This window comes from Lissotriton helveticus, chromosome 7, assembly GCF_964261635.1.
Source record: "Lissotriton helveticus chromosome 7, aLisHel1.1, whole genome shotgun sequence".
Lineage (NCBI taxonomy): Eukaryota > Metazoa > Chordata > Amphibia > Caudata > Salamandridae > Lissotriton > Lissotriton helveticus.
The window spans coordinates 401,735,583-401,759,801 of NC_136068.1; the positions used below are offsets into that span (position 1 = coordinate 401,735,583).

General features: G+C 46.5%; 1 protein-coding gene across 6 annotated transcripts in view; it reads left to right on the forward strand.

The window, feature by feature from the left end:
• The window catches only part of CBFA2T2 (CBFA2/RUNX1 partner transcriptional co-repressor 2), a 397,115-nt gene that overhangs the window by 339,219 nt on the left and 33,677 nt on the right, over positions 1 to 24,219 (forward strand). For all 6 annotated transcript variants that reach the window (XM_078652273.1, XM_078652269.1, XM_078652270.1 and 3 more), the window contains exon 10: positions 13,824 to 14,014. In XM_078652273.1, coding sequence (XP_078508399.1) covers positions 13,824 to 14,014 — 191 coding nt within the window. The remainder of the gene's footprint in view (positions 1 to 13,823; positions 14,015 to 24,219) is intronic.

Consider the following 24,219-nt stretch of genomic DNA (forward strand, 5'->3'; position numbering starts at 1 on the left):
GTCCAACAGCCACTCTGCACTGCCACTCTGCACTGCCACTCTGCACCACCGCACCGCCACTCTGCACCGCCCCTCTGCACCGCCACTCTGCACCGCCACTCTGCACTCTGCACCGCCACTCTGCACCGCCACTCTGCCACTCTGCACCGCCACTCTGCACCACCGTACTGCCACTCTGTACCGCCACTCTGCACCGCCACTCTGCACCGCCACTCTGCACCGCCACTCTGCACCGCCACTCTGCACCGCCACTCTGCACTCTGCACCGCCACTCTGCACCGCCACTCTGCACTCTGCACCGCCACTCTGCACTCTGCACTGCCACTCTGCACTGCCACTCTGCACTCTGCACTGCCACTCTGCACTGCCACTCTGCACTGCCACTCTGCACTGCCACTCTGCACTGCCACTCTGCACCGCCACTCTGCACCGCCACTCTGCACCGCCACTCTGCACCGCCACTCTGCACCGCCACTCTGCACCGCCACTCTGCACCGCCACTCTGCACCGCCACTCTGCACTGCCACTCTGCACCACCGCACCGCCACTCTGCACCGCCACTCTGCACCGCCACTCTGCACTGCCACTCTGCACCGCCACTCTGCACTCTGCACCGCCACTCTGCACCGCCACTCTGCACTCTGCACCGCCACTCTGCACCGCCACTCTGCACCGCCACTCTGCACCACCGTACTGCCACTCTGCACCGCCACTCTGCACCGCCACTCTGCACCGCCACTCTGCACTCTGCACCGCCACTCTGCACCGCCACTCTGCACCGCCACTCTGCTGCACTGCACCGCCACTCTGCACCGCCACTCTGCACCGCCACTCTGCACCGCCACAAAACCAACAGATTTTGTATAGGAGAGTCCTATTTGCTTTGCCAATGCTTGTTTAGCCTACCTCAGTCAAAGAGCAGGCGCGGGTTTGCCGGCGCGCACACAGAGCTCAAGGGAAAAAAAACACAGCAGTGCACACGCTCCCAGCACCATCTGCCTTCAATTACCGGCACCTCGGACAGCTGGTAATTGAGGATTTATGTATTCTTCTGCGCGTGTCCGAACACTTTATGCAGGAAGTGGACATTGCAAAAATTCCAAAGCCCTATGGCGTGCTGCCTTACTTAAACACAGCCTTGCCTGGACCAATTACCGTTCACATGGCAGAATACCACACGCAAAAACCGCGCGCTTTCTGGAATGCGGCAGCCCACAGCCCTTTCTGAACTCTTTTTTTTTTATAACATTAGAGCTCGGAAGCCCCGCCCCACTTCGTGTGACGTAGGCCCGAGCCCTAAAAAAGAAAAGACTACGAATCCGGACCCAACCACAAGACCGCGGAATAATGCACAGCATAGTGAATCCAGAAAGATCTTCAAGCTGCAAAACTACACCGACAGGTAAGAAAACTATTCGTTTTCTGCCATCCAGTTGCTGACCTCGCGCATGCAGTCCCTAAACTTGTTGGCTGTGTATTCCACTCCACCCGGTAGCAGCGACACTACAATCTGCGTGTCGTCTGCGTACGATGTTAAGTTAAAGCCGAAAGATCTAATAACTGGCGCCAGGGTGGAGGCGTACACATTAAAAAGAGTCGAACTCAGGGATGAGCCCTGAGGGACTCGACAGGGAGTACAAAATGGGCCGATTCAAAGTCTCCCAGTGCCACCACCTGGGTCCTACTGGAGAGAAAGGCCTGCAAGATCTTGAGGGCTTTTCCCTGAATCCCGCAGGCCCCCAACCGGTCCACCAACAACCTGTGGTGGACCGTATCGAAGGCCGCGGACAGGTCTAGCAGGATCAGGGCGGCTCTGCCTCCTGCATCCATCACTTGTCTTATATGTCTAATTGAATAACATTGAGTGCCTGATGGCTCAAAAGCACCCTGCACCCAGCCGCCCGAGTGCCCCTGGCAGTGCAACCTTGGTCCTAACCTACTTCCCTATTTGCCCTGAGCAAGTGACCAGGAGCCCAGCTCCCACAGCCACGTGACCTGCTTGCCAGCAGCCACCAACCAAAGGCCCCCCTGCCTCTCATTGGATAACATTGGGCCTAACTACCTCTGCACCCTGCTGCCCCTATCCTGCTGAGCGTGTACCAACTGTACCTACCTGACGCTGGGAGACCCCTGATTCTATGCCCAGAACCATAACTCTGCCAGTTGAGTACTTACCCAAAAGCCGGTAACTCACTTTGCTTCCATAGAGTAACATGGGCTGGTTTCACTTGAAAATTCTTCTAAGTGTGGAGTTTTGAAACTTTAAAATATTCATCTAAAATCTGCCGAACTACGAATTCCGATTTACTCACCTGTTATCAGGGGAGAACCCAGTGCTGCATCTGTTAGCCCAGCACTGACCCTGAAAATTAATTTTAACCGTACTTACCAGTAACTTGAATGTTCGAGGCATATGGGCTGCAGATCACACACTAGTGCATAGATCGCCATCTGGTGGTGGGTCCGGATGATTACACTTTGTTGTTGTCCTGGAAGAGTGTTTGTTTGGTAGATGACTCCTCCTGTGAAGCATAGTGCGCATGGGCATTGACTCCATCTTCAGATTGTTTTTTTCTGCCATCGGGCTCGGATGTGCTTATCGCTCGGTCCCGTTACCGATCTCCTTTCCACTCCCATTCCTTGATTCTACAGTCTGCATCGGCTTTGATCACGATTTCCTTATTACTTGCGTTAAATCTTGCATTTCTCGATTCTGGCGAATGTTGGGCCCAACTGCGCCATTGGCTCATATAAAGAACATCTTTCAAGAAGTGCCCTCCAGTGTGGACACAAATTTCCCCACACTGATCTACATGAGGTGTGCAACCTGTGCTTGTTCCCAGAGCACGAGAGCCGAGATTGCCAGGCCTGTGCTTCGCTCCGGTCGAAGTAAACGATCAGAGACCGTCGAGCTCGAAGTTTCATGGCACAATCCTCTTCATCGGCACCAGACATCATCGTCGAAGATACTTAAGTCGATCTATAGTCCGAAGAAAAACAGCAGGAAGAAGTTGTCATTTCCTGAGCAGAGGATTCAGCTTCCGGAGCCGTAGGACAATCGGACGATGACGATCCCCTTCCAGCTGGTCCACAGTTCGTGAGTACAAACGTCGACCCTGTTCACACCCCCATACCGGGCCAAGTTTCGGTTCCACCTCCACCTTCGGGTCCAGGTGCACACCGATCACAAACGTCCGACTTCCTGCCGTCCGGCTCGGCAATGAAGACTACTAAAAAGCCTCTAGGCGCCTCTGGCTCGAGTCAGCCTGTCGGTCCAGATAAACAAAAAGTCCTTAAATCAAAACTAACTCCGGCACCGAAGCAAACCTCGGTACCCAAACCGGTCGACCTGAAAACAAGCTCATCACCGAAAACATTTCCACACCAAAGACTATTGAACCGAAGCCAACTCCGGTACCGAAACAAGTCAAACCAGAGTCCACTTTGGCACCGAGAACACACTTCAGCACCTAAAGCTGTCGAACCGAAACATGTTTCGGAACCAAAAACTCCGGATCCGTAAACATCCGATCCGAACAAAAAACACGACACAAAGAAAGCTTCTGACCACAAGTCTTCGGAATCTAAACCAAAATCTGCTCGAAAGACTGTAATAGACACTGCTATACCTTGTAAACAACTCTGCCCCAAGCAAGAAAAGTCAGTGCCCAAAAAGGATAGTTCCACAGAAGAGCTTTTCCGTCCAGACCCAAAATAAAAGACTCTTCTTATTCATCCAAAGACTGTGCCTGAAAAAAAAACTGGACCCTCCCACCAAACCTCCAGTCCCTCTCAAATAGCATGCTCAGACTTCTCATAAGGGTACCTTCACCACTTCCAGAAGTACCAGACCTTGACATTTCCCCTGCACATTCACCATTCATCCAACACAGCCCTGCACCAGCAGTTGATGATGAGGATGATTATTCAGGGGGATAGAAGATGAGCAACCCATAGATGACCCAGAGGATATTCCTGGACCCTCAGATGCTCCTTGGGACGATTATAATGCGCCAGATGTTCCAGTTCTGCCACAAGATGACGCATACCCTTCTAGGCCATCTCCTCCAGATGACACTATAGGTTTACACAACTCATTCACAGAGCAGCAACCTCTTATGGGGTCGATCTACACACTGACCCAGTAGAAGACGACTTCCTTATGGACACACTATTACCATCACATAAAGCCTCAACCACATTACCAATGCTTAAAGGGGTTGTAAATGCAAAAACAATAGTTGATGGATAGAATGCAGAACAATGTCATACATTCACCCCAGTACAGAGATCTGGGCCTAAATCCATCGTTTTTTTGCTCACCATGCCATTCCAGTTTGAACCCAGCAATATGCAAATCAGTCTTGACCCTGTACCCCATGAAGAAGTCTTTCCAGTCACGAGGTAGGTGACTCCTCCTTTCGGTGATAGTGCGCATGGGCATCGACTCCATTGTTAGATTATTTTTTTCCGCCATCGGGTTTAGACGTGAATTGCTGCGCTATGGTTCAACGCCATTTTTTATGGTTCACATTGTTGCGCAAACCACTTACCCTCAACGGTATTGTTTTCGATCATGCATTCCCTTTCTGCGCATATAGCATTAGTAGAAAAAAATAGTTTTGATTGGGGAAACTCGTGGAAGGCTGTCAAGCCTACACTTGTTGGTCCGCCTTGCAGACGATGGAAACGGACTCCATTCAAATTCTGCCCTCGGTGCCACATGTAGTTCCCGCGCACCGACTCACATGAAGTGTGCAACCTGTGCTTATCTCCGGAGCACAACGAACAAGACTGCAAAGCGTGTACATTTTTCCGCACCAAGAAAACGCTCTGCGACCATCGAGCTCAACATCGCGACATGCAGAATCAGAATGCAGGCTCTATTCTGGCCCTCTTCGGAGAAGATTCCGAACAAGAAACCAGATATGCCATAGAGGCCAAGGAAGAACCAGAGGACCCTGTCTCCGTTTCAGAGTCCGGCTACGTTGTGGACGAAGATATTCCGCAAGGTCAGCGTATCTGGAATACCGATCCTCCCTTGCCCCAAAGTCCAACTCATCCACCTCTGCCTTCTGCAGGGAACCGAGAACATGTTTCCAACTCCCCGCCTTCGGGCTTGGCATCAAAACATACGTCAAAGCCTTCTGGCTCGGTGTCGAGTCGTCCACACTCGGGCACCGAGCCCAAACCTTCGGGGTCGAAGCCAAACCCCTACTTGGGCCCACATCCTTTAATGCCGAAATTGTCTTCGGAAGCAAAATCCTTGCCCCCCAAAGACACTGGCACCGAAAACTTCAACACTGAAACATAAAAAGCTCTGATACCATCGAAGTAGCCCTGTTTCAATGTCCTGCCTCCAAAACCAGACCTGAAACAAATGGAAATGTACATCAATCCAAAAACTGAACATATTGCGACCAAATTGCCACTCAAACGCAAATCTGACTCCGGGGAAGCCCATCACACTCTTTAAAGAAGAAACATGTGGGTACTAACCCTTCTCCTCCTTCATCACTTCCTTCCCCGGAAACACAACACTTGGTGATTACTCCTACTAGTTCATCACCACCATACATACCGGAGGATCAGGATGACGGGGATGGATACAATGATCCTGTAGACCCCTGGAAGGATTACTACACAGATTCTCCCACAGGTAACGATTCTGATCTTTACCCTACTAAACCTTCTCCACCGATGACAACATAGGCTATATAGAACTATTAAGCAGAGCTGCTGATTATCACTGGGTTCAATTACTCAAAGAATCTCTAGAAGAGGATTTCAATTTGAAAAACTTAGCAGTTCCCAAAGATCCACTCACACTCTCCCCATGCTCAAAGGTATGCCAAGACATGAGGATGACATATTTAAGGATCCTGTTCGGGAATGCATTCTCACCCTAAGGATAGACAAAAAGTATAAATCTGCACTGTCAGATCCAGTTTACATCAAGGGCCAGTTACCCTTAGATTTTTTAGTAGTTTCTAAAGCCCGTAAACGGGCCAATTCTCAACCGTCCGGAGATGCTCCACCTCCGGACAAAGAGTCTAAGTTGATAGAAGCTTCTGGGAAAAAGAGTAGCCTCCCAAGCTGCAAATTTCTGGCACATTTCTAGCACCCAAGTCTTTTCAGCCAAACAAGATAGGGCACATTGGGATGAAATGTAGCAATTGCTCCAATTCCTGCCTTATGAGCACAAGTCCACAGCTCAAGACCTAGTGCAAGAGGCAAAGCTCATCTCTAACAATTCCATTAGGTGTGCGTTAGATGCAGCTGACAGTGCGACTAGAGCTGTCAACACCAGTGTGCTACTAAAAAGGCATGCATGGTTAAGAATTTCTGGCTTTAAACCAAGCTTCTATTCTTAACAAGCCATGTGACAAACAACACCTCTTTGGTCCTGTTGTAGATACATCCCTAGAAAAGATGAAAAAGGACACAGACGTGGTAAAATCTATGGGAGCCCTACAGTCCCCCTATGGCCGGGGCTTCTTTCGGCGCTCCTTCTATCTTGGAGGGGGTCCAGGAATACCTCCTCTCTGCCTCTACACCGTACAAGGGCAATCAGCCCTCTGCTTCCAAGGGTTTTTTCAGAGGGGGCTACAGAGGCAACAATGGCAAAGGTAGAGGTTCCAACACACGCACCTCACCCTCCAGTACCAAACAGTGACTTGCCTACACTCCAATTAATTCCTCCCCCCAATCATTTAACATCTGTCGGGAGACGTCTTTCACAATTCCTACCTGTCTGGAAATCCATAACAGACAAATGAGTTCTAGAAATTATCAGTTCGGGTTATTGCCTAAAGCGTACTAACAATTCTTCAAACATTCTTCCACGTTCACACAAAATGTTACCTGACCATTTAAACCTCTTCAAACAAGAGGTCAATCTCACCTTTAGAAGGGAGCCATAGAGCCTGTACCATTACAGTATCCGGGGCCGGGCGTATACTCTCTGTTCTTTCTCTTAACCAAAACGGATGGTTCTCTCAGACCTATTTTAGACGTCATAATTAAACTTTTACATACAATCAGACCACTTTCACATGGTGACGCTTCAACAAGTGCTCTCACTGTTATAAAAGGGCGACTTTGTCTACTCTAGACTTAAAGGCACGTATTTCCACATTCCAGGACATCCCGCTCATCACAAATTTCTCAGATTTGTGGTAGCTGGACAGCATTACCAGTTCAAGGTACTCCAATTCGGAGTCACCACTTCTCTCAGAGTCTTTACGAAATGTCTGTCAGTAGTCACTGCTCACCTACGAAGACAACACATTCATGTCTTCCCGTACTTGGACGACTAGCTCATCAAAGCCAGAACATACCCTAAGTGTCTCCAGCACACTCACATAACAATGCAGTTACTGCACCAACTGGGGTTTACATTCAATGTGTTGAAATCCCATCTTCCACCTTCAACACTCAAAACTATCTAGGAGCCACTTTAGATACTCAAAAAGCTATGGCTTTTCCCAATGCAGCCAGAATTCACAATATTCAGGCTCTGATTCTTCAGTTTCAGCTCACTCACTCACTTCCAGCTCGAGTGTATATACAGCTGACTCTTGCATCATGATTGCTCCCCATGCCAGACTTCACATGCGTCCTCTTCAGGAATGCTCAGCAAGCCAGTGGAACTAGTCGCAGGGTCTCTTAACCGAGCTAGTGTTGGTAAACGGCCATACTCCTCGCTCTCTGAAGTGGTGAAACTCAAACAATTTGTCAAAAGACCGTGCTTACAGCAGAGTCACCATTCACTGGTTGAGGAGCGCATCTCCAGAAACACACAATTCAAGGCTTGTGGAGTAAAAAGCCAAAACCTCTCAACATAAATCATCTAGAGCTGCTAGCAGTGTTTCTAGCGCTCAAAGCCTTTCAAATTTACCTTGTAGGCAAAGCTGTCCTAGTTTGCACCGACAACATGATAGGTATGTATTATATACAAAAACAGGGTGAGGTGACCCTCTCTCCACCCGTCACACCTAACTTAATAACATTTGGAAATGGGACATACACAACAAAATCTGTCTCCTAGCAGTACAACTCCCAGGAGTGAACAATCAGATTTCCAACCTTCTCAGCAGACCGAGGCAGCAAATGCATGGTTGGGAACTTCACCCTCAAGTTCTCTTCCTGTACTTTCAAAGTCGGGGGTTTCCTCGACTAGATCTTTTCGCCACACACGAAAATGCCTAAAGGACAAACTTTGCCTCCAGGTATCCACACCCGCTCTCTAAAGGCAATGCACTATAGATGAACTGGTCAGGGATATTTGCCTACGCTTTTTCGCCTCTCCCACTCATTCCATCTGTAGTCCCTGCAGTAATTAATAGTATCCCTTGTGCCCCGGCTTTCATAACACCATTCCGCATTGAACGGGACCTACGCTGCCACTAACAACACAGACCTCATAATCCTGTGTCCAGGTCATCATTACCCCCGCGGCCGATTGCACAGTGAGCAGTATGGACTGCCTTCGGTACACAGGCTATACCCTATTAGGTAAGCACCCTTGCCTCTGTGTCTATGCGACTGCTCGGTCACCACTGCCAGCTCCCTCATTATTACCGCCTTGTTCCACCAGATTAGAACATTGCTACTGGTAATCCCCGTATCACCAAGTCGTCATTTCCATCGCATACTGCTTCACCCCCACGGCTTTTCTACACTTAATTTACGGCTATTCCTCTGTCTTATACCTCCACTTATTAGCCACACAAGGCAACCTCTTCGCCTTTAACCATGCCTAGACCGCTAGTTGCCAACCCAGTCTTTTCACTCACTTTTGATAGAAGATGCCTCGCACCCACATTTTTGTGGCTCTCCTCTGCTCACTCGTTTAAAGCACAACCTATTAGTTCGCAACATCTTTACCTGGATATCGATCAATGATTTCACGCATAAAATATTAACTGACCCTACTCTATTCTTGGCGGACTATGAGACGTTACTGATTATAGCCTTGACTCACTGTCTTATGAGTTTTTTCCTCTTTTTTCCCCAACTCTACCCTTTCATTATTCAGTAAACTACATGAATTTTTTTCAGGCACTATATTTTGAAAGTCCTGATTATTATCCTATATCCCTTGGTTAAGGATCGAAACGCCATTGACAAAGTTGTCAACCTTATACACAGTGATTTGTATACTATACCATGTGTAAAGGTGACCCCTCTGCAATTGTTGTTTGTTTTATTGTAATTATTTGATACAGACAACTACAAGCCGCCTGAGCCTTTCTCCCTGTTCCTTTGTTATGTGACTTCCTGTATACAGGCTTGTGTCCCACTGTAATTAATTCACATGTTTTTCTTATTTCATTTATTTGCATATTAAACTGCCCTTATCCAGCTACATAACGGCTAAAATATAGAACTGATTGGGGCTATATTGATTTCATCTCTGTTCTTTACTTACTCAGAGACCACTGTCTCTTAAAATAAGTTAGCTCCCAAGTTTCCTGACTGATCCAAATTGGGTTCCTGTGTACTTTATGCACACACCACAAGTGCACTCAGCACGACCCACATGACGTCTGCAAACTCCGCCTGCCCAAGGACTGTGAGGCCTGCATGGCGTTCCTGTCGAAAACACTCAGAAAACGTTGAAAACAAAGAGAGGCCCACTACGCCACAATGACGCAGACCGGGAAGAAAACTTCCCTCAGAGACCTGGGTTTGTCCACCGACGAGGAAGAACATAAAGTACTAGCAGAATCGACGCACGAGGGATCGGACATCAAAATTCTAGAAGGGGACTCCGGAAAAATCCACGCCCAGAAGAAGTCGAGTGAACCAATGAAGAAGACAGGTAAGGTAATACACCATAAACATCCATCGATACCGAAGTGCCACAAACATGAGGCGCAATCTTATGGCAGCACCAACGACGAGCAAAAAGGTGATCACAGGTCAGCTGCAATTAGGAGAACCCCATGTAACCCAACCAAAGGTTACCGAGGAGGGAAAATCGTGTAAGATGCCGAAGCCAAGGGTCGAGCACAATTCCGCGAAGAAAAGCGATACACGGTTGAAATCTGACGTTGACACTAGTAAAAAGAGGAAATCCCCGGTCTCTGACGCAAAGAGGGCTCTCGAAGTCGAAAAGAAACAGACTTGAGTACGAAATGGAGACGCTCCTCCAAAAGGAGGAGTTTGACGCGTTTCTGAAGGATTTCCGAATCCCCAAAGCCCCGGTTGCTGAAACAAGAAAACGCCAACGCTGAAGAGGTGGAAGACGGCGAGGGAGAAGAAGGTATCTTCGAATCACCCCCAACCCCAGAACCTCGCGACAAAGATCCCGAGGAATACGGGGACTTACCTGAAGAGGAGGAAAGCTCTGAAAATTTTGAGGATTCCTGGAACGATCTCGACACAGAAAGCCCCGTTGAGGAGGTATGCAGTTATCCTTTGAAAGCATCTCCACCACACATCATAGCTTTCTACAATGGCCTAGTCAAGAGAGCAGCAAACCAATTCAGAGTCACCCTCAAGGAAACAAAAGGAGACACGTTTCCTCCTGAAAACCCTAGCCCCTGCCACCAAGGAGACCCAATACCTACCAATGCTTCCTAGTATTCTGGCTCAAGGTAAAGAAGCCTTTGAGGAACCAGCTTCAAGCAAGGGTGTAACACCCAGTGTAGAGAAGAAATACAAGACCTCCTCAAAGGATCCTAAATATATTCAGGGAACACAGGGCCTGATTCAATTATTGTCACCACAGCCAGAAGGAGAGCTAATGCAGTCTCCAATACCGGCCCTCCACCAGAGAAGGAGAGTAAGAGAATGGACATGGTGGGGAGAAGAATGGAAAAAAAGTGGCAACATAGTGGGGCATCGTAAATTCCAATGCCCTTCTAAACAGATACAGCCACCAACAGTGGGACGACATAGAGGAGCCTCTTAACAAACTCCCCGAAGAGGACAAGAAAAGAGCAAGGTCTGTTGTCCAGGAAGGCCAAAACGTGACAAATACATACCTTAAGTCAGCTCATGATGTAGCAGACACTGCTAGTAGGCAAATGTGCACAGGCACCATCCTGAAAAGACATGCCTGGCTCAGAATATCAGGTGTCAAACAGGAGGTTCAAACCTCCGTCATCAATAGACCATTCACTGGGGACACACATTTTGCAAAGGAAGTGTTTTCCATAGTCTGCCTAGGTGAGGTTAAATTCTCTCTTGAGTATTGGGAATGGTTTGAGAGTACCCTCACCAATAAATTAGTTGATCTGCAGCACCCCATGAGTGTTCCCGCTCGCTCAGTAGAAAAGGTCTCCTGCAGTGTGGAGGATGACATTGCGCCACACTGGTGCCACATTGCGGAGGGGGATCGGGGTTGTGGGTCATTTTCAATGACACAGTAGTGGTTGTTAGTATTGGGTTGTGTTGCGGTGGAAGACCGAAGAAGCTTCTGGGCCAATTTGAATGCCCCGCTGTTGTCGGTCTCTCCCTGTTGCCAGTCCATTTCAAACAGCTGGTATTCTCCATCTCAGAATCAGCATGTTTCACTCTACCGCTAAAGGTCCGTTCAATTTCTTTACTGTTTATACTGTTCATGGCGCAGTGGCTGGTGTTGATGCTGGGCCATCTCCTGATATTTCCATCAGCCAGATCCTGGCACTGTGTATCCCTGTGTCTCATGATCTCAATCTTAGAAACCTGGAGACTCTGCTTGATCTTCCAGGTCTTCTGCTTACTCCATAATGGTGTTGGGGAAGGTGTGTAAGGATGTTGATGGCATCAAGGATGCATTTTGCGCATCTTCTCTGGGTTGTCTGAGGTTTCTATTGGGCTCTTAAGGGTGCCAGTGTATGAGATCCTGAGGTGGACCTTAAATGCGCCCCTAGTCTTTCTTTTGAAGACATTTCCTTTTTAAATGAGCCTTATTAAAGTGAGACTGCAGAATTCCTGGATTTTCTAATACTCATGATGATGGTTTAATTTCTTAAATGAAAATCCCCTACTCTGGTCCATTCTCATTAGAGCCATTGGTGCCTTTTAATGAAACTCTAATGGAACTTATAAAGTGTATTCAGAATGGGCCAACCTCTTCTCCAGGGGTCAGTGGTAGAGTTACCGGTGCAATTGCCTAGCTTTAGTGACCCTGATTCTCTCTTCTAGTGGTGAGTTTGATAGTTTTGCATGGCGATAGTCATTGGGCACAGTAGTGTTGACAGCCCCTCTCTTCATTTTCATCTGCCCCGTTGGATGTGAAATGGAAGTAAACAATTGGGAAGAAGGTGTTCCTGTCAGGTGTCATGGCCCCCTTTTCATGTAATGGTATATGCCTGTTGTCCTGCAATCCCTGTGCTCATTGGGAGATGGCAACAGTGGTTCTGCTCCTTACAGATAATCGGAGTGGCTACTGTGCCGAGTTCCTTGGTAAAGGATGTGAAACTCCTAAAAAGCTGCTTAGGAGTAACTTTGACATGATGGACCAGAACCATGGGCTCCTTTGTATCTGTGCCGTATTGATTGAAACCTGTCTGGTGGTGGCAGATGGCTGGGAGCCGTCAGGAACCACAACAGAGTTGGTCATTTCCAAGGGGCATCTCTAAGATGCCCTCTTTTTGCATTTTTCATAAAATCCATCACTGGCATCTGTGTAGGTTTAATGTGCTGGGACATTTGATACCAAACTTCCCAGATTTCAGTAAAGGCATCTTGGAGCTGTGTAGTTTGTGTCGCCAAACTCCCAGCCCATGTACTCAAAATGTCTTCACTGCACTTACAATGTCTGAATGGCACAGACACTGTAGGGGCATATTGCTCATGCGACTATGTCCTCACCTGTGGTATGGTGCACCCTGCCTTTAGGGCTGTAAGGCCTGCTAGGTGGGTGACTTACCCATGCCACAGGCAATGTATGTGGGCATGGCATACAGGGGTGCCATGTAGACTCTTCAGTTTTGTCTGCATCAAAACACGCAGCCTGCAATGACAGTGTGTGGGTGTTAAGCTGAGGGGTCTCTGAGGGTGGCACAATTCATACTGCAGTCCTCAGAGGCCCTTCTGATCACAAGGCCCTTGGTACAAGGGGTACCTTTTACAAGGGACTTACAGGTGGCCCAGAGATGTGCTAATTGTGGGTAACATAGGTACATTTTTGGGAAAGAACACACAGGTTCTGGGGCCTGGTTAGCAGCATCCCAGCACTCACTCTCTCAAGTTGGCATCAGGTATCTGGAAAAAAGTTAGGGGGTAACCATGCAGTAAGGGACATTTTTCTACATGTGGTATTCTTAATCCTGTGTAAAATAAATTCCTACTGTTGTGCAGATTTTCATGGTATAAGCATATTGTATTTTTACATATCCTCAGATGTAATATACTGCTTAGTTGAATTTATCCCAATATGCAAGAAAAACATATAGCTGAGGAGCTGAATCACCTTGTTGGTGCAGTGAGTCATTGGCCCGGTGCTCCAGAAAACAGAACAACTTTCCATATTTCAGTACAGCACAAATTGCTCACTTTGTACCGTGCTACAGTTAAGCATATACTGCAACAAATATCTCTTTGGACATACTCTTCATTTGGCACTCATTGGGCTATTTTTCACGCTTCGTGAGATTAATTTGTTTTCAGACACTAGATGGTAGGATAATACAGAAGCCAGCACATGGGTCTTGCAGTGAGACACAGCACTTGCAGGCGTGCACCATGGCAGGCAATGGAGGCAGAATGCATGCACATAAATTGGGAGCTATCTTTCGAAAAACGTGAATACAAATGTATTCTGTTCTCTTTCTTAAATTTGCTTGTTCTTTTTTTTGTTGTTTTTTTTTGTTTTTTTGTTTTTGCAGAGGAAGCTGTTAATGATGTAAAGCGCCAGGCATTGTCCGAGGTACAGAGGGCTGTGGGGGAGGCAGAGCAGAAGGCATTTGAAATGATCGCCTCTGAAAGGGCTAGGATGGAGCAGACCATTGCAGATGCAAAGCGGCATGCCACTGAGAATGCCTTCATAATCATAAACGAGCAGGAGGAGTCTACGGCGGTAGGTGTCATTAAATGCCCATGCCTTTAGATGATGGCTAATTTGTTGAGGCATTGGCTTTAGCAACAGAACATCACTACTTAAGCAAAACCTCTCTCCATCTCGTCCCTGATTATCACTCTCTTCCTTGTTACCTTATTCTTTGAGACTATACCAAAGAATCCCAATGCTGAGAATTATGGAGAGTTGGAAGAGAAAGGGTCTTTAGGAGAGCACCTCATAAAGCCACAAATGTAATTTTATCAGTTCAGCAGCAAGGAGCACTTGCACTGTCCATCAACTGATGCTGTGCCAGAGCACGCTCTTGTTCACCTGATGTATTATGGTTAATTTTTACAGACGTTATCTTCGCTCTTTTGGGTCTGTTGCAGTGCCGATTGGCCAGTGTATACATTTTTTTTACTGTTTTGCCTAGCAGTGCTTTGATTCTGAGTGGACTGATCCCATGAGAAGCAGGGTCAAGACTGTTTTGCATATGGCGATGGTCCAAAATGAGGTGTCATGGTAGGTGAAACACTATAGATTGGGATGCGGCTAAGCGATTGCCGGTGGCTGAGATTAATTCAAGTATTCCATCCATCACTTTGTTTATGTATTTGGCGCCCCAAGTGCTCTATGTATGCCCAGATATGGGTCCCGGGCTCACTGTGCCACGGAAACTAAGCTATACCTGGCTGTTGAGCCCTAACTTGTGCAAAATGTGTCCTAGATTGCTTGTGTTCCGGTTCAGGGGTGGCTGGCCTGGCCTGGCTTTGTCCAAACTGAGGTCGCATGGTGGTCGAAAAGTGATGGATTGGGATGCGTGTGAGTGATTGCCAGTGACTGAGATAAATTCAAGCATTCCATCCCTCACATTTTTGTTGTGGTTTTTGTATTTTATTTTGAGTGCAGCAGGTGTGCCAAAGGAGTGTTCATTATGGTTACCCCTTTCAAAATTGGAGACGTGCCTTACTCGGGCCCCTAGGTGTCTTCTATTCCAAAGTCCAGACAAATGCTTGATTCATATGTCTCTGGATGAAGCTTTGCCGTTAATGTAGTTTATAATGAAGAACATGGTAACATTAAATGCTAGCAGATTCTAAGCACAACTTCACATCAGTCTAAAGTAGCACTGCCATACGGTATGCTCAAGTGAACAGAGAAGAGTTGGAGGTTGCACATTGTCATGTCCCTGCGAGTTAAAGGGTCTCACACTTCACAAAGTAATCTATGTTGTTTGCTCAGCTTTACCCTTCTGTCTTCACTGTACAGTGCCCTCTCCAAACACTCAGAGTGCTGCCTGAATGAGGCTACCATACATCCTCTACCTTGATATTGAACCAATAGATCTCCACCAGCTTGATCACTTGGACCCAGAGAAAAAGCTAACGGTAATGGCAGACTTCCCAGCAGCAATCTCTGTATTGATGGCGGGAACCCTAAACAAGGTCAAATCCAATACACCCATTCCAGCACCATCTACCATTTACATCATACTTAACATGTACTCTGCAATGTTCAGCACAAGCTAATCAATCCTTTTCCCTAGTCCCTCTCCTTTGAGCTCTATAAATCGGAGGTCCTCCAAAAGCACCATGCTGGTGCAGGTGCATTGCACTTTAACAACTTTGAAAGCTGAGCATTAGAAGCCTGATTATTAGTGCCTTTTCCTAGTACCCGATTCCATACCTTTATCACTTAGCTAGGTCCTACCTGCTTTTCTTTTCTCTACTTGCAGAGATCAAGGATAAACGGCTCCCTCTGCAAGTTTTTTGTACTAAATTGCTTACCATAGAAGACGGCACAAGCTCACAAATAGCAGGGACATGTATGGGTGAGGAGATGGCTGGCTTAATGAAGTCTGGTGGGAGTGAGGTAGGCACTGTAAAGATAGTATGTCTGAATCAGGTGCAGTCTGGATGAAATTGTTATAAAAAGAGGGGACTTCATTGCGTCTCGCCAGCCGTCGTCTTCAAGGGGACCCAACCACCCCTACCAATGGGTCCTAAGATGATCCAGTGTACCAGGGGCATTAATGATGACGGTGCAATAGATCTGGGAGATACCGCCCCTGCTTAGGGCCTCCTTGAAGAGTTTGACCTCTAAAGGACTGAATTCGGGTGGAGAGGCGTTGCATGATGTGGGCATAGAGAGTTGACGTAGCTGCAGGTATTTATGGAATTGTGTGAGAGCATAGGTGTCCTGTAGCTTTTGGAAGGAGTGCATGTGGGTCCCAGTCCACATGTCATTAATTTGCGTTATACCAATAAGGTCCCATTTCCTAAACCCTTCCAATGTCGACACTTCATGCAACCATGTACTGTGCCATTAAGGAGTTTGAAGCATGATTGCATTGTCCCATTTGGTGTTTCAGAGCCCTCCAAGTGAGAAAACCCACCCTAGTCATCATTGGTCTCATGACCTGGACCGTGGAGCAATAAAGCATAGCCATTATCTGTGGAAACCCCAGGGATGCCAATTCCAGCTGGTAGGCATGTCAGACCATCCCCTGGTGAGCCAATAGTTGATCACCAATAGCTGAGCAGCTTGAGGTAAAGGTTGGTCATACCCAGGCCCCCCTCGTATGGGGCGTGCTGGTTATAGCCAATTGAGGTCTAGACTTATGCCAGAGGAACGAGGACACAATGTGTCCATCTCTTGGAACCATCGTTGAGGTAAATGGATTGAGAGATTCTGGAAGACATAAAGGAACCTTGGTAACACCATCATTTTTTAAAGAACTATCCTACCCATCACGTTCAACAGAAGGGATTGCCCCCTACCGAGGTCTTGCTTAGCTTTCTGTGTTAAGGGTACAAGATTAAAGGACCAAGTGGGTTCGGGGTGAAGCGCTACCCAAATTCCTAAATATTTGAAACTAAAGCGATGCACTGGGATATCAGTCTGCCAGGCTACGCAGTCCCGGGCCGGATCCAAGGCCACTAGGACCGACTTGCCGGGTTAATTTAGAGACCCGAGGCTTCCTCAAAGAGCTGGAGAATTTGGAGACCGAGGGGGCCGCTGGTTGCATGGTCTGCTAGGAGGAGCAGGACATAGTCTGTGTAAAGCGCAATACGATCTTCATGTCCTTCCTCCCTGTGCCACTCCCACCTCTTGGTGTCATTGCGGAGGAGGTGGACCAGCAGCTCAATTGCCAATGCAAAAGGGAGGGGGGACAGGGGGCAACCCTGTTGAGTCCTTCTTCTGTTAGGAATTGCAATGGAAATCCCGTTGTTTATCTGGACCTATGCAGTGGGGTTGGAGTACAGTGCACAGGCGAATCCACAGAAGCGATCTCTGAAGCCAGCTCTCTGCAACAATTGCTCCAGGTATGCCCAGTCCACTGTGTCAAACGCCTTCTCACAGGCAATAAGAAGTAAAGCTAACTGAAAGGAAAGCAAGTGACGGTGGGCCAGAGCAATGTGGAGGCGTCAAAGACTTGCGCTTCTGCCCAGCATAAAGCTGCACTGGTCTGGGTGTGTATAAGAATGCAGAGGACCCTTTTGAGAAGGGCAGCTAGAAGTGTGGCAAATATTTTAACCTCCCTGTTAATAAGGGAGATCGGACGATCGTCTAAGTAGGATGTTGAAGGGGGTTGTGTCTTTAGAATTACCACAATAGTGGCAGTATCCAGTTCGGGCAGAAAGGTCCATCCGTTGACACTTCATTGTAGAGTGCCAGAAGCCGGGCCTTAGGCTTTCCTGAAACTTGGTGTAGTATTTGGTCAGGGCTAGGGGTTTTCCCGGAGGCCAAAGCCGGAACCGCCTCACCCACTTCCTCAGGCGAGAGTGGCTGTTCCAGTAGTTGTATCTCTGAAGGAGACAGTCAAGGGAGGGGTACTTGTGTAAGTAATGGGGGACAGATTCCCTTCCAGTTTGGAGGCTGCCATATATAAACTTCTATAGTAGTCTACAAATGTTTGTGCGATACTGCGGAGGGCCAGGTGGATTTGTCCCTGTTGGTCTATAACTTCAGGTATTAGCCTGTAGGCGGAAGGCAAGCCAGTACAATAGCTTGCAGTTATTTTCCCATGTCTGTACTCTCTGGCCGTCGAGGCACACCATATTTTTTTCGTCGTTTCAAGTGATTGGAGGCAAATCTCCTCACGCACCGGCTGATTGCTGGATTGTCTCTTCCACAGGGTCAGCAGCCAGGTGTTTTTCCAACCGAAGGGCCCGGGCTACCGAGCGAGCTAATTGTTGAGAATGATTCCGTTCCATTTCCCTAATTTGGCTCATGGCGTAGCCCCTAATGGGAGGTGTTCGAGGCATGTGAGCTGCAGGTCACATGCTTTGCATACTCCTGCCATCTAGTGTTGGGTCTGAATGTTTGCAAGTTGTTTGTCTTCAAAGAAGTCTTCCCAGTCATGAGGTAAGGTGACTCCTTCTTTCGGTGATAGTGCGCTTGGACATTTATTTCTGCACAACAGTTTGAAACCATTCTTCGGGTCCCCCTCAGTGCGCAATCCATGCTACCTGCGTCGGTATTGTTTAGAACGCGTATCCCACTCCTCCGTGTACCGTATCAGTCGAGGAAAACCTCTATTTCGATCGTAAAACTTTGAGAAGGTCGTCTGGCCTGACCGTGTCGGTCCACCTCGCAGTCAGTGGAACAGACTCCATTCAAATTCTGTCCTCTGTGCCACGCGAAGCATCCACGCACCGATTCTCACAAAGTGTGCAACTTGTGCTGGTCCCCTGGGCACAATGAACAGCACTGCGACGCATGACGATCGTTTCGATCGCAGAAAACGCTCCGGGAGCGACGTTGCAAAATGCAGAGTCAAAACGTCGAATGCACGCCGTACATCTTCGGTTAAGGATCCGAGCACGAATTCGACGCACAAGGGGCTGAGGAAGAATAAGAAGAACTTGCCTCTATTCCGGATACCAATGGACTTAAGCCCCGCCCCCCCATTGCATTTATAGGAAACACAAAATATTTGCAAGCCAAAAGAAATGCAAACGCTTCCCCTTTAGCTCGGAGGCCTTGCGTCAGTCGTCGCCCTGCCTGCATTTCGCTGGTGAGCCAGCCTGTAATTGTCTGCATTTGGCAGGTTTAACACTTCCTGGCAGGGTGCTATTAAGAAGATGTATTTGCGCATAAATGCCAGAGGCAGGAACAAAAGCGCGCCCCTTTCGATGTGTGGCACCGCTAACCTACCCGACCTCCCCTCCCTTTGACGCACTCCCACCCCTTTAGGCTAAACTGCAGCAGTGTTGGGGGTCACGGAGAGCACCGAGGTGTCATAAAGCAGACCCAGAATATGTTTGTGAGGGCAAATTTGTCTCCGACCTGAAAAGCTAAACAGTTGATTATCGTTAATCTCATTACATAGTTTCAGCCAATCCCTGCCTGCATTTTCTTCTCCCTAGGGGTTGAAGTGGTTTTAAGTCCACGCCTGGTTTGTGTGAAATCAAGATACTCTGTGCTCCAATGTTGAGAATTCCGTTTTCACAGAGAGGAGCTTTGGATACTAGATTTCTGGAGTGCAATGGTCAGTCTGCCTCCAAAACAACTACACGGCACAACCAGAGCAAAAAGAAGTTAACAACTGCAATATCTTTAGGTTTCAGCAAAAATTCCCAGTTTCTGCAGCTAATGTGTTGGCAGTGAGAACATTTGAGTATCTGTGATAGCGAGCCGGCATTAGCATACTAGAGCAGAGTCATGGCAGAAGCCTTGACTATACTTTGTGGTTTCCACATTTTGCTCTACACTGAAAATCCTGGGCAAATCACTTAATCTCCCCATGCCTAACAAAATGATGAATTTGTCCTCATGTAACGCAACTGGTGCTATTTAAAGCGACCGTGGGGAAGAGGACTTAAAAATAAAGAGGGTTTGCTATATGATTGAACAGAAAGGGTCACATTTGGAATCAAACGAACAGTGCTCCTGCAACTCTAAGTGTGAGTGTTTAAATGTAACTAACGTTTTAAGGGATTATAATTGTTATTGATAGGAATGCAAACTGCAACACAGGCAAGAAAGAAAGCTCAGTTAAACGCTCCCACGCAGGTTCTCGGGGTAGCCTACAGGCCACAGCAGCAACCACCACAAGGCAGATTCCACCCTTCATCCTTCTGAAATCGATAACATGGGCACTGTTCAGTTGGGCCGATGTGATTACATTGGCTACTTTCTGCTTTAAAAAAATGGCTAATTACACAAACAAGCACCACGTAAATTGCAATGTGTTTTTTTAACATTCAAGTCGTTTTATTTGTGTACAGTTATAAATTATTTTGTTTTTTCTTTCTGAGATTCACAAATTAATGTGTTATTGATAGATTAGTGTTGGTAGCAAATGAGGTAGGCAGCAGGATTTTATAAGTATGTTGTGTTACATCATATTTGACTTTGGCTCAAAAGTAACATCTCCATGTATAACATTCAACGTAAATCGGCAGCCAGAAAACGACTGGGCAAGAAACAAGAACATGGGTTTAAAAAATAGCATTGGCATAGCCAATAGGTCTCGCTTTTGGGACTTATAAGTGTTTAGCCATGCAACAGTTAATGTTGTTGCGCCAAGGATATTGTGCTGCATAACTAAACACTAATAAGGTGAGACCTATTGGCATGGTGCACCTAACAGTACCTTATTGTATTTCAGCACTTGCTACACAATCCTGTTGGAGAGCAGTCAAAAGAGAAAAAGCTACCATCTCTGTCAGACAAAAAAAAAATCAAGTGCAATAACAAAGCCCCAAATACTTTTTTTTTTTTGCCAGAGGAAGTCTTTTTCTTAACCCCATTTTTTTGGGGCTTGCATATGCCCCTTTGGCCACACTGCAATTTCATCACAGCATTTAAAAAAATTCTCTACGTATATTTATTGACAAACGCCGAGTGACCAATTCACGCTTTCATTTAAAACAAGCATTTGCAATGCAATAGATCTCGAATTTACGTGAGTTTGAGCTGTTGACATTGCAAATAACCATGCCTTTTATTTTTGTTTTCGTTTTCAAAACATTAATAAAATGCTTTGTCATTTACAATGCCAATAGCTTAAATTCGCATAAATGCGAGACCCATTGCATTGCAAATGCTTGTTAAATCTGAGCTGCAGAATCAAAGGAAAATGGAAAGTATTTCATGACTGTATTAACTTCTGAAATGTAGAGCAGTATACAATTTCTGAAGAAAATGGAAAAAGCAATAATAAAAGCGAAGCGTTCCATAAACACTGATAAAACACTGTTTCAGTTGATTTGATTGGCGCGAAAATGAGTAACCACTGAAAAGCACTCACTGGAAAACACTGAAAAAACACCACCAGAATTTACCAAAAATAGAAACTGAAAACAGGAAAGCCTAGTTATACCCATTCCAAGTTGAGAAATAGCTGGCAAAGGAATATTTACAGGTCCACCGGTCCATGAGCTCCTTGCTCTGGCAGTGCGATCAACATCAAGTTGTGCTCCCAAAGGCAGAAGAGATGAGAAGGTTTCTGAGAGATGCTCTCTGTCGTTAGTGGAGACACCTATGATTTAACCGCGTTAGTGGAGACACCTAGCCTTTAACTAATACACAGGTTAAAAAAAAGGAGCTTTTGGTGACCTGCCGCCCAACGATACTCTTGCCGGGCACCTTTTCTTCTCGATTAGATTCTGCAGTACATTTCAGAAGAAGTAATGATATGTTTGCAGCAGGTCTTCTTTTGTTATCACATCCTGCATATACTCCTGCCATAAATTGTTGGGTTATGATAAGTGTAATTTGTTAATCTTCGAAGTCCATTTCGGTTTGACTGTACATGGAATGACTCACGGCTGTATACGCTGAAATCCACGATGCATCAGGACACAGGCTCCACCAAAGACCGTTTTCTTTCAGGCATCCTGCATTCATTTAAACCAAGACGGGGAGATTTTTTTTTTTTTTTTAAACATGGGACTTGATTTCTCACCTTGACGTACATTGAAGCAAAAGGGAATTCAGACTGGAGACAGCTAAAATGTAGCCATTTTTTTGTCTGGATTGGGCCTGTTGTCATGTATGTTCTTTTTCAGAGTGCTTGATGGTGCTCCTCGAGAAACAGGGCAGAGAGGGAGAATTTTGACAAATGGACAACTGCATGCAGTTGGACAGCAGAAGTCTAGTTTTGAAAGATTGTTTTTAAACACTGCGTTCAACTTCCACACTGACGTTCCAGGTCATGTCACCTGTGAGAAAGACTTATACAAAATATTCTTACATATACCACTATAAAATCTGAAACTTGTACATTGAGGGTTTTAGACAAGTATTTAGAGTGCAAATAGGTAATTTTGCAAAGGAGGGCTAGACGTTGGCCGAAATGTCACAGAATGTATCCGTTGAGTCAGTCACTGCAGGGGTATTAGAAGAATTTAAGGAAGACTTTGAAACCGGAAAACTATGATCCATCCTGAGTAACTGATTTAGTTTAACATGGTTTAGTTGAACATGGTAACCTTTTCAGGCTTTAGGCCTGGCATTTTAGGCTGGAATGTTCTATTGGCGCAGGACACAGATTGATTTGCCATGTGAACGAGTAAAGTGGGCCAACAAAAGATGGACTGGAATGCAGCCACAAGTAATTAGCACTGCAAGTTATTCAAGCTTTCCACCCATCACCTTTTTTGTTTTCATCAATATAGGTGTTCAGCATTGCAAGTGTTTAGTAGCAAATAGACAATTTAGTGAAGGAGAGGTATATGCTAAGCATATTACACCACAGTATCACAAAGAAGGTCTTTTGAGTAACTGCAATAACTGAGGAAGACACTGAAACACGTGAAGAGGACAAATATGATCCATCCAGGGTAACAGACTAAGTTGAATCAGATCAAAGCTCCGAAATTTTGAGTCCAAGGCATCAAGTGCCGGAGCAAATATAACTCTTGAATCTCCCTAGAAACAAACAAAGTAAAGGTCAGATACCAGATCTAAGTAATGCGCGTTCAATACAAACTGCTGTAGACAACAGAAAAGATCAGGCTAGACTTGGAGATCTATCGTGTAAAGAGGAATGTCTGTCTAGTCTCCTAACTACCTTGAAAAGATCGACCCCAGTTGGAAATTGTCATTGAAAAGAGGATCATGTTAATGATGGCAAACTGCATTGGTAATATGCTTAGTTCTGAGACCAACTTTGAGAATTGCATTAAGAACTCTCTAATCCCCAAAAGCGGATCTAGCACCGGGGTGATACCCTGGCAGTGCGATTACCTCAAAGCCAGTACTATTGAAGAATTGATCCATTTTTGGTTCAGATCCTGGTGCTGTCCAGGACCAAAACGCAAGTTGTGTCTTAGGAGATTTTGCTGCCTTTTGAGGAGTCTTTGAAAAAGACCGTTACCAACTAACCAATTTCTCCCTCCCCCCTTAGCAAAATATTAGTCTTTCTCCAGGAGGCCATGCCTTCGTGACCCAGTACTAACCCTTAGGACTTGGAGTTCAGGTTTCTACCAGCAAAGACAAAGCTACTGTGTTTCCCAAGGCCCTGCTGGACAGGAAATCAAACCGCATTAACTCATTTTGTTAGAAGTTTTTTGTTTCCTATGGAGGTTTTATGGTATTGTGTTCCCTGAATGCAGTATGCTTCCTGTGGCACTATACATTTGCCTTCTGTGGTACGGCCAGCAAAATCTGGGCAGCCATTCCTGAAGAAGGTTGCATGGGACTTGCCGTGGACACCAATGTTGTTATCCAATGTCACACATTGTGGACCTCATGATTTTCTGTGGACATGCATGTATCTCTTATGGCAATACCTTTTGATAGCTTCAAACGTTATGGAGAAAAGAACAATTCAGGCCTGGAGTGCTTTGTCGAGATTGGTGTCGCTAGCATGCTACTTCCATCAACCATTTCAGAGAGTACTTGTGACGCATTGCTTATGACCCAGAGCAGCCCATGCAACACCTCATGAAACAGGGAAGCCGCTATAAAGCAGCTGAAATCAGCAGCAAAGAGCCACACACAATTTGTTTGGAAATTAAAACGGGAAGCCACAGAGGGAAATGGCCAACGATCTTCAAGCTGCTGGCGCCATGCAAGTCCCAAGATTTCTGGTAATATTTAGATAACTTAATTCTTGGGACCTCCAGCAGAGAGAACTTATTCGCAGCGGATACCTTGATGGTTCCACGCACCTCTTATTTCGATCTCTCATCCTAGCAAGGTTGCTGTGTCCTCTTTAGTACAATTAGGTCAACCTCTTGTGTGAACCCCTGCAGTTCCTCATCCGTTGG